Genomic DNA, 11,310 nt, shown 5'->3' with positions numbered 1-11,310 from the left:
GGGGGGGGGGAGGGAGGGAGGGAGGGGGAGGGGCAGAGAGAGAGAGAGGGAGACACACAATGTGAAGCAGGTTTCAGGCTCTGAGCTGTCAGCACAGAACAACTTTTAAACATGTAATACACCATTGGGGCACCTGGGTGGCTCAGCTGGTTGAACGTCTGACTCTTGATTTCAGCTTGGGTCATGATCTCATGGTTTGTGGATTTGAGCCCTGCATTGGCTCCTCACTGACAGCACAAGCCTGGTTGGGATTCTCTCTCTTTGCCCGCCCTCCCTCCCTCCCTTTCTCTCTCTAAAAAAACAAATAAACATGACAAAAATATTTTTAAAGTTCTCATCACAAGAAATTTTTTTTGTAACTCTGTAAGGTGACAAATCTTAACTAGACTTACTGTGATTACTTTCAACATATACACATATAGAGTGATTGTGTTGTACACCTGAAACTAATATAATGTTGTATGTCAATTAAAAATTTTTAAACGATAAAATATGACCTCTCACTTTATTTTAAAAAATTCAAACCTACAGAGAAAATGAATGAACTGAACAGTAAACATTCATATACCTATACACCTCACCAAGAGTCACCAATTGTTAACATTTTGTCACATTTGGTACTCTCATTCTCACACAAAGCATACATACACATACATTTTACATATAGATATGTACACACAAGCACACACATACAGGCATTCCTTTTTTACTTACACCATCTGGAAGTAAGCTACATTCCACTTCCCAAAACTTCAGCATGTGTCCACCAAGAACAAAGACGTTTTCCAACATAACTACAATTATCATGCCAAAAGAATTTAATAGATATACCTAATATATACTCCATATTTAAATTTCCTCAAATGTCTTTGAAAAATCTTTCATTGCTTACATTTAAAAAACCCAAACCATTTATTTGTAGAGTGTCCCACTATCTGGATTTGTCTGATTATTCTTCATATTAGATTCAAGTTAACTATTTTTGACAAGAATACTGCATTAGGTGATTATATATTTCTCATCAAATTACATTAGAAGACACGTAATGACACTTTGTCCTATTACTGGTGATTAACCTTAGATGTGATCACTTAAGACAGTATCCATCACATCTCTCTACTGTAAAAAGTACCTTTAAAGGGTGATAATTTCAAACCATGTATATAAATCCTGCTCTCCAAAACTTTTCACACAATGATCTTAGCATCTGTCAATAATCTTTGCCTAAATTATTATAGTATGGTTGCAAAATAGTGGTTTTTCCAATCTTATCAATCTTTATATATTAACTACCATTATTCTATTAAGTTGTTATTTTATCATTGATAGATTTGTTCAAACTACCCTGAACATTTGGCATGTCTCCGTTAATTTTTGAGCATGTCCATGCTTTCTGGTATAAGATATTCCAGGCTCCTTTGGGAAAAAAGGACTAGTGGGAAAGCTTTCACTTTTCAATTATTTCTGTACTTCCCTACCCCAGACCTGGATTAGTCATTTCAATGAGCCCTGGTTCTTCTTACTGTGGAATGGTATTTAGAAGCCAAGAGCTGGGAATGCTAGTTATAATATAATTATTTCTAGGCCATTTCAGGGAAAACAGGAATGTGTGTGTGTGTGTGTGTGTGTGTGTGTGTGTGTGTGTGTACTATCTCAAGTTCAAACTCAAACTTCCAATTCAAAAATCAATATCACAGGGTTCTTTCTTATCTTTTCTCCTTTCCAAGTTTCTAACTCCTTTTTCCCAGAATTTCAACCCTAATTTCTAAAACATCAATATACTGGGGCACGTGGGTGATTTGATCAGTTAAGCATCTGACTTCAGCTCAGGTCATGATCTCACGGTTCATGAGTTCAAGCCCCACATGCACTAACAGCTCAGAGCCTGCTTCAGAGCTCAGGGCCTGAAGCCTGCCTCAGATTCTCTGCCCCTCTGTTTCTCTCTGCTCCTCCCCTGCTTGCACTCTCTCTTTCAAAAATAAATAAATATTTTCAAAACAATCAACATAACTCATTTGCTCTATCCTATAATATTCCTATGATATATACAAAAGTAGTTCCAGAATTATGATATGAATATAACTACCAGTAACAAACCCATTTGACAATTCTTTCGCATTTGGGAAAAAGAACTGGTGGGAAGTCTTTTATTGTTCAATTTTATCATTTTTTATAGTGCTCAAAAATCTAACCATATTAATGCCCTCTTGAGTTTTTAAAAAATCGCTAACAAAAGTTATCTGGATGGTAGAATTATTTTTATGTATTTTTTATACTTTGCTATATTTTCAAAATAATAGCATTTAAATTTCTGGAAATGATTACATTATTAGTTTTTTGGGTAGAAAGAGAGCCTCATATCAATCCACAGAGAAAATTCATTTCAGATAACCAAAAAGTAAAATTCCTTATAACTGAACTATCAAGAAGTCTAGAAGAATATATAGATAAACATTTATCTAATTTCTGGGTAGGGAAGGTTTTTCTAAGCATGAAAGCAAAAAGAAAAAAAAGTATCATATTGACAGGTTTTGTAGAATAAGGAAAAGAATACGTCTTTATATCAAAAAGGGGTGCCTGGGTGGATCAGTTGGTTTAGCATCCGACTTTGGCTCAGGTCATAATCTCATGGTTCATGAGTTTGAGCCCTGCATGGGGTGCTGCTCTGACAGCTCAGAGCTTGGAGCCTGCTTGAGTCTGTCTGTCTCTCTGTGTCCTTTCCCCACTCGTGCACTCTCAAAAATAAATAAATATAAAAAATTTTTTTAAAAGTACCATAAACTAAGGTAACTATACACTGCAGCATCTATGATAAAGTGTTCATTTCCATAATACATAAAAAATATTTACAAATCAACAAACTCTATTAGAATATGGATAGATTTTAAAAATGTGTAAAATAAAAAAAAATTGGAAAATGAAATAAACTGATACTCTTTTGCCTACTGAAAAAGTAAATACTTTTTTTTTAAAGGATAAGGGCTAACAATGAATTCAAGTTAAGGAACAAAGGCACAGAAAAAGACCAACTGTTGGGTTGTCTAAGTAGGTAGAACCTATGTACATATACATAAGTACATAAAAAAATATGGAAACATGTACATGAAACAGATAATAACAGGTACAACTAGGGAGATAATAGAAGGAACAATAATTGGAGTAATGGTCAAAGAAAACTAACTTTATTTCTAATAAGTTAATTTTCACAATAAATAGAAATTCTTTGTGTGATTAAAAATTAATTGAAAAATAAATTTGCACAACCTTTCTAGGATAATTTCACAGTAACCATTGATAAATGATCATTTATTTTGCCCTAGCAATTCTTCTATGAATTTGTCCTAAAGAAATAATAAACATCATGGAAATACATACTATGTATATATGAACATTTGATATATGATGCAGGCACCACAAAGCAGTAAGGAAAGGATGGTCTTTTCAGTAAATGGTGCTGGTACAAATGGGTACCTATACAAAAAAAAAAAAAAAATGAAACTGTGGAGCAAAAGAAGCCAGACACAAGAGAACACATATATGATTACATATATATGAAGCCTGAAACAAACCAATAACTTGCAAAAGTCTAGGTAGTGGCAGTTTTGACTAGTATTATGACAGTGAAGAAAGGAGACAGATTCAAGAAATATTTTAAAATATTTTTTTCAGTTTATTTATTTTGAGAGAGAGAGCACGTGCCAGCTAGGGTACAGAGAGAGGGGGAGAACTCCAAGCAGTTCCATGCTAGGCACTAGCCTGACATGGGGCTCAATCTCATAACCATGAAATCATGACCTAAGCAAATATTAAGAGTCAGACACAAGAGTCAGTCACATCAAGTGACTGAGCCACCCAGGCGCCCCAAGAAATATTTAATAGATAGAATTAACAAGCCTTGGTGATTAATTGGGTTTGGTAGGTAAGGAAGAAGGAGGTGTTAAGAATGACCTCAGGTCTCTGGTCTGTGCAACTGGTAGACAGAGATGCCAATTACTGAATGGAAAACATAAAAGAAGCAAATACAGAGCTGACATCACGAGTTCAATTAGTTCATGTTTTGGACTTGTTGTTTAAGAAAACTATGAGATATCTAAGCGGAAATCTCTAACAGATACTTGGCTGCATGGGTCAGGAGTTCAAAAGGGAGGCCTTGGGGTAGAGACATAAATTGCATTTAGATGGTAATTGAAGCCATAGGAGAAGATGGATTCTCATAGGAAAAGAAAAAGAGAAGGGGACCTACACCCAAGTCCTGTGAAATCCCAACACTTAAAAGTCAGAAAGAGAAAGAAGAGCCAGCAAAAGCGTCTGAGGAGTAGAGACACAAGTGGGAAAAATATCAAGAATATGGTGATCTAAAAACCAAAAGTTGAGGTTTTTAAAGAATTGGTCAAGTGTCTCAAATGCCCCTGAGAATACAAGTATGATATAAGTACCTAATGAATTTAGAAACAACGGAAATCCTGAGACCATAGCAAGAACCACTACCTAGAGGGGTGGTTCAAATAAATTACACATAAAAATGTCACAGGACTCAGGGCGCTTGGGTGGCTCAGTCAGTTAAGCCTCTGACTTCAGCTCAAGTCATGATCTCACAGTCCATGAGTTCAAGCTCCGCGTTCGGCTCTGTGCTGACAGCTTGGAGCCTGGAGCCTGCTTTGGATTCTGTGTCTCCCTCTCTCTCTGCCCCTCCCCCATTTGTGTTCTGTCTGTCTGTCTGTCTCTCTCTCTCAAAAATAAACATTAAAAAAAAAGTCACAGGATCAAAGAATACAGGTTTTTGGATTGAAAGAACTAACCAAGAGGCCAGCAAGATGAAAGGGGGAAAAGAACCTATATCAAAGTACATCACCATAAACAGAATAAAAAGAGAATCTTAAAAACGATGAAAAGAAAAAGATCGCAAAGAATCACTAAACAAAATGGTATGGGACTTTTAACATCAGCGCTTGAAGATAAACGGGAATGAATGGAAAAAGTCCTTAAAATTCTAAAAAACCCTTATTTTTGAACTAGGATTCTATAACCAAACTATACATCAAGTATGACATTATAATAAAGATATATTCAAACATCCAACATTTTAAAAAATGTACCTTTTGTGGATCCTTTCTCAGACGACTTACTGATGATTGTATACAACCAAATCAAGGAGGAAACTCCAATAGGAAAAATAAAACATTTAAGACACTCTTGAAGTAGTTTGAGCTCCCAAGACTTCTAGGGAGAAAATTTATAACCTATTATTGAGAGATACTGAAGAAGACCTAGAGAGAAAACATATGCACAGATAGGAAGCCTCAATATCATAGAGATGTTCATTTTTTCAAAATTGATTTCAAAATCATCCCTCAAAAAAAAAAAAAAAAACCCACAGAATTTTGTGGAACTTAAGCTAAGTCTACAATATCCATACAAGCACCAAGAGCCAATATACTAGATACTGTTGATGAAGAACATGAGGAAGCTGTACTCTAGCATAAATCTATTTTAATGCTTTCCTACTTAAGATGGTGAGATATTGGTATGGGAACAGAAACACATCAATGGAGACAATCAAGATCATAGAGACAGATACATTATATAATAGACAGGACCCTGTAGAGCAGTAAGAAGATAGTTTACCCCCAATAATGGGTTGTGGGATAACTAGGTATTGAGATGAGGAAAAAAATGAAATTGGACCCCTACCTCAAACCATTTACAAAAACCTATTCTAGGTGGGTTGTATACCTAACTGTCAAAGGCAAAACTACAAACCTTTTGAAGATAATACAAGTGGTTATCTTCATGATCTCAGGTTAGGAAATAATTTCTTAAACATAATACAAAAAGTATTAACTGAAAAGAAAAAAATTGACAAATTACACCACACTAAAATCAAGAACTTCCTGTTCATAAAAAGATACCATAAAGAAACTGAAAAGACAAGCCAGAGAATAAGAATGTATCTGCCATAACCATAACCAGCAAATGGTTAAAATCCAGAATATACTACAAATAAACAATAAAAGGATATCCGATAGGAACATGAAAAAACTTGAACACAAAAGAAGAAATCCAAATTACCAATAAACCTATGAAAAGAATTACTTATTAATAGTCAGTGAAAGATGAATTAAAACAATAATGAAAAACATAACATTGGATTGTCAAAAATTAAAAATTCTGACAACACCAACTGTAGGCAAAAATACAAAGAAAGAAACTTCTTATACGTTCCTAGTGGGAACGTAAATTGATATAGTTTGGTATCACTAGTGAAATTAAAGATATGCTACTCTATAACCCAATTCTACTTCTATTTCTGAGAATGGAAATAAACTACAGGTCTAAGCGATAAACATGAACAGCACATATGTATCTCACTATTTTTTTAAAAAGGCACTTGCCCATCAGAGCCATAAAAAGAATCACTCATCCAGCACACGGTCAGGAATTCAGCTTCCATTTAATACGTAACTTTATGTCATTTTTTTTTCTGTTAAAAGCAACAAAAATCCAAACATAAAAAATTGTGATATTATATAACTTTGTTTATATGTCAATACCACATTAAAAAGCAAAAATAAGTTTAAAATAGTGACGATTTTTCAGACAAGAAAGTAACTGCTACAGAGTTATATAGTGCTGAACTGAATGGAAGGAATACAACTATATGATAGAAAAAAATGTTTCAAATAAACTATATACACAAGATGATTACCTATTTACCATTTAATCTTGGTGACAGTTACTAATTTTTACAAGCAAATGATAGTTTGAATCAATTTTTGAAAGTTTTCTACCGCATACTACTGTACGTATGATATAAAGCTTTGATAGCTTATTCCTCCACACAGAGGAAATATATAGATTTAGAATTTCTAGAGATCTTGGAAAACAAAAGTTTTTAGGAAAAAGTTGCACAACAGGCCAGGTAAGTTTAAATTTTAAATTTTCTTTTAAAATAAAATCTCAGAGCTCATTCCTCAGAAGCATAGAATTGTGAAATGAAAAAGTAAAATGCAAAGAACTCACGTTCTTCCAATGTCACACTAAAATAGTCATCAAGCCCACAAATATTACCTTTGACACAATTTTACAGTGTTCAACTATATAGAGTAAGTTGCTTATTTTTCAGAAAATTTTCAATTGATGGTTCATTATAGGAAGATGTGTTGCATTTTGCAGAAAGTGTCATTAAAGAATTAAATCACTGAGCATTGTAAGTATGTCCCCACAATCTGTCTGTGCCCTGGGAAAACAAGAAAATGGTTTAGTATCTTCATAGGCCTCTTTTCCTGTCCCAAACCGTATCTTGCTTCTGAGTCCTAAACATAATAGTAATTCCTACCACTTGCTGAGCCCTTCCCATATGCCTTACATTTAGTCCTTTAATTCTCAACAGACTGAGGAGCAAGTCTTATGAGAAAAGTGAGACATGGAACGGTTGAGTAACTTGTCCAAGGTCACAGGCTGCTACTGACAGAGCCCAGATACAGCCCAACTCCACAGCCAGGGTCTTAATACTACACTGTTTCTATTTGATAAAACATTTATACCATGAATACTGTTCATAATCACCTACCACCTTCTAACTACTGCATTCCAGGTGCCTTGAGGATTTATTTTTGCCTTAGGTAACTGCATACTCACAGTAATGTTAACGAAGTGAAGGAAGCTAAACAAACATCTAGGGATACCCATGATTCTCCAGCTAAGAAAAGGAAGGTGCAAGACCACAAAGCTGGTTTGTGGCAGCCAGCACTACAACCCAATTCCTGACTCCCAAGAGTGATCTTCCCACAGCACTAAAAGCTCTTACACTGTACTCTAAGTATCTTAAACTGTGCTGTAAGCTCTTGCTGCAGCCCGTATTCTACCCTCCACACAAACCCGGACGTTTATTTCGCCAAGTTTCCCAGAGTATGATAGCTTCCACAGAACTCACATGCAGGTAACATACATTCTTTCAATTCAACAAATTAATACAGAGAGATGCACTATGAGCTACGGCAACAGATGAACCCAACTGTATATCACCATCTTGGGCCTGTTCTTATCATTAACTATAATATGTAACAAATGCTACAGCAGCCATGTGACAATGTGTTTTGAAAGCACAGAGAGAGGAGTGGCTATTTCAGCCTGGGTGGAAAATGGGAAGGATTGGGAGCTGTGAGATGCGTTTGAGGCAGGGCAAAGGCAAAAGTATGATGGTGCTCACAAAGGAGAAAAATACTATCATTTCTACCAGTGGACATTAAAGTGAGAAACAGCAGTAAACACAGGGCCAGAATTTGGAGTTCAAATCTAGACTGGGGTGACTTAGAAACATTTCTGAGTTTCAGTGTCCGCATCTGTGAAATGTAGATACATACCACTGACCTGCCTACCTCACAGGCCTTTGGCGGGCCGAATTATGCGAAAGTGCCTTGAAAACTACAAAGTCCTGTGTAAACGTCAGTTATTTATGGCTTCACTTCTAGGCAACCCTGTGGGTCCTTCCTCCTGAACTGTGTCTCAGAAAAACCTCACCCTTCAGGATGAAAATATTCCAGTGACATCATTCATATACTGCTTATGAAATAACAGTTAACATCAATGCCTTCACGTTGAAACATCAAAACTCTTTCTACTGAAATATATATATAATAAATATATTTTTATTATATATTTATATATAAATATTTATATATAATTTATATATAAATTTATTATATAAAAATTTATATATATTTATATATAAATATATATATATATTAAAAGATGGGTGTGTACGTATTTTTTAAATTTTTTAAGCGCTGGTAGTGACTTCTACTCCACGCTTGCTGTAATTATGTTTAGAAGCCAGTACCAGATGCAGGTTTCCTTCTGGAAAATTCAGAAATTCCATTCCATTTTATAGCATGTTGTCAAGCAACCAACTGAAGACTAGCCTGCAAGGAGCACTTTGCTCTCATCTCAGAAGATGGGTTACGTACTAGCGACAGATAAAACCAGATACAAGCCCTGGATCCTAAAGAGGGAACTGCTTCGGCACAAGCATACCTAAACGAACGCAAACAGCTCGTAAACAAACATAAATCCACTGAAAAGCACACTGAGCGTCTGATTTTAAAATACTTGAGGGCTATCAGCAGACCCCTCCTTGAAATTAAAGGACACCTCACTTCCTTTAAAGTTTGACAGAGTAGCCTCTGCAACCCGGCCTCCCTTTAGCAACCTCTCTTTGAGCTACATGCAGGCCCCATTTTGTTCAACCTTACGCTCCACTGTCTTAGCTGCTCCTTGGATGATAAACCCAAATAAAGTTCTAACGCACCTTGACGAAGGCAAAAAGAAGGGGCAAGAGGCAGGAAAGGGACAAGGGGAGCGAGAACTCCTCGTGCCACTCCGCACCGGTGGCTGTTTTGTCTTACAAGTAAGTGCAACTTCCCGTTTTCTCCCTCTTACCTTGTACACTTTCCCAAAGGCTCCGTCGCCCAGTTCTCCTATAATTTCCCAAAACTCCTCGGGGTTCAGGTCCCTCTTCACATGTTCGTACTGCTTCTTCTTCTTCTCGCTCCCCAACTTGAAGATCTTACGGAAATTGAAGAAGGACATTTTTCCTCCCGGCAGAGTTCCTCGCACTTACGCACGAAAAGCAACAATAAAAAGCAAAGTTTCTCCTCCCTCCTCGCCGCGCGAGCCCGGCGGGCGGCGCCGGGCGCGGGCTTTCCCGGCTCCCGCCGCTCCGGCCGGGCCGTGCCCGGGGAGGGCGGGGCGCGCTACTCGGGCTCCGGCCCACGGGCAGGAGGGGGTGGGGGCGGGGGGTGCTGCGCGGGCGGCCCCTCTGCCGAGCCCGGCCCGCGGGCCGCGCGGGTAGGCGCCGCGCGCCCGGCCGGCCCTCAGGGGGCGGCACCTGCCCGGACGCTCGCCCCGACCCGACCCGGTCCGAGAGGTCCGGACGTCCGCGGCCGCCGCGGCTTAGGCCCGCGTCACGGCGAGTCTCCCGGGGCGGCGGCCACTCCGGGCGAGGGACGCGGCCGGCGGCCCCTGAAGCGGGCAGTCGACAGGCCGAGCTCTCTCGCCTCCGGACGCGAGCCCAAGGTCTCCTCCACAGCCGTCTGCTCCCGCGGCGCGAGGCCCGCGCGTCCCTTCGGTTCTGAGGCGCCGCCGCCGCCTGGCTCCCTCCCCAGCCCACACAGCCTCGGCCTGGAGCGCGCGTAGACGCCGACTCCGCAGCGCGCCCGCGCTCCCGCCGCACGCCCCGCTCACTGCGCGCTCGCGCGGGGGCGTCCCCTCTGGCCCCGCGCACGCGCGTTGAGCTCAGTGTGCTGGCGGCCGGCAGGGGCTAGCTGGCGCCGGGAGTGGGGTGTGTTGCGGGAGCCCGTGCTCGTCACTCCTTGACGGTTGCTCTAGGTTTGCTCCGGCAAGCCCCCAAATCCTTGTCAGCCCACCGCTCTGGTGGAGTTCCCCGGTGGGCACGACCCTTTTGGTTGTGCTAGCGGATGTTGCCCCCATTCTGGATCTGGAAAATTTGTAGAGTGAAAGCCGAGCTGCCGCTTGGGGCCCGAAAGTGGATCTTTTCTCTCTCTAATGGGTCCCAAAGTACTGTGAGAGGGCACTATGTGTTGTGGTTGGGAACTCTGAAGCCAGAGCTTACCAGCTCTGTGACCTTGGGGAGGTAACCTCTCGGAGCCTTAGTTTCTTCATGGTGAGATGCAGACCCTAATAGTCTCTACCTGGAGGACTTGTGGCGAGGAATAAATGAGGCAGTAGATGTAGGCCCTTGGCATGCTGCATGAACAGGCAAGGGCTCACTTTTAGTTCTTGCTGTTGGTACAAGTGTACAGGTAAAGAGAGGCATAGATACGTAAAAATTGCTTAAACCCGCTTCTCAAGTTATGACCACGGACACTCCCTTCTGGCCACTTCCACAGTCGTAACCACCCTGGTGCCACCCTTCGTGACTCCATCTGAGCTAAGAACTTCACTTCCTGACCTGGTTCCGGCCCCCTTGGACAACAGTAGTGACAGACTGCCTAGTGTGGCGATGTGGGCGTTAGCTGGAATCCGCCCTTGATGACCTACCTTCCCCTCCTCCTGCAGAAGAGAGCTGTTTCGGGACAGTGATTTGTTGCTCGTTTTGGTATCCAAGAACCTAGCAACATTCCTGGCGCATAATGAGAAGGCAGATCCCTTGAAGGAAGGAAGGAAGGTTATCTGGAGGAAAGTTGTGTTACTATCTATAAAATAATCACATACCCCTCCCTAACCGTTTGGGCCTCTAGCCCCAAAATGGCATACCAAAACCCCTCTTCCAGTAAGAAGGTTATGATGATT

At 40.1% G+C, this 11,310-nt stretch overlaps 1 protein-coding gene across 4 annotated transcripts in view; it reads right to left on the bottom strand.

Annotated features, from left to right (window-relative positions):
* Window positions 1-10,197, bottom strand: part of SLK (STE20 like kinase) — a 54,994-nt gene extending 44,797 nt beyond the window's left edge. Inside the window, exons 1-2 of one of the 4 annotated variants that reach the window (XM_049645696.1) lie at window positions 9,439-9,525; window positions 3,376-3,471 (exon numbers count right to left, since the gene is read on the bottom strand). Coding sequence is in view for 2 of the 4 variants with exons in the window: in XM_049645693.1 (XP_049501650.1) it covers window positions 9,439-9,588 (150 nt within the window). In the remaining 2 variants the exon portion in view is untranslated. Of the gene's footprint in view, window positions 1-3,375; window positions 3,472-5,096; window positions 5,836-9,438 lie in introns of those variants that run through there. The other 3 variants (XM_049645695.1, XM_049645693.1, XM_049645694.1) reach the window with 3 other exon arrangements.
* Window positions 10,198-11,310: the final 1,113 nt, after the last annotated feature.

This window comes from Panthera uncia, chromosome D2, assembly GCF_023721935.1.
Source record: "Panthera uncia isolate 11264 chromosome D2, Puncia_PCG_1.0, whole genome shotgun sequence".
Classification (NCBI taxonomy): Eukaryota; Metazoa; Chordata; class Mammalia; order Carnivora; family Felidae; genus Panthera; species Panthera uncia.
Note: the sequence above shows the minus strand (reverse complement) of the source record. Positions and strands in the feature narration are given on the sequence as shown.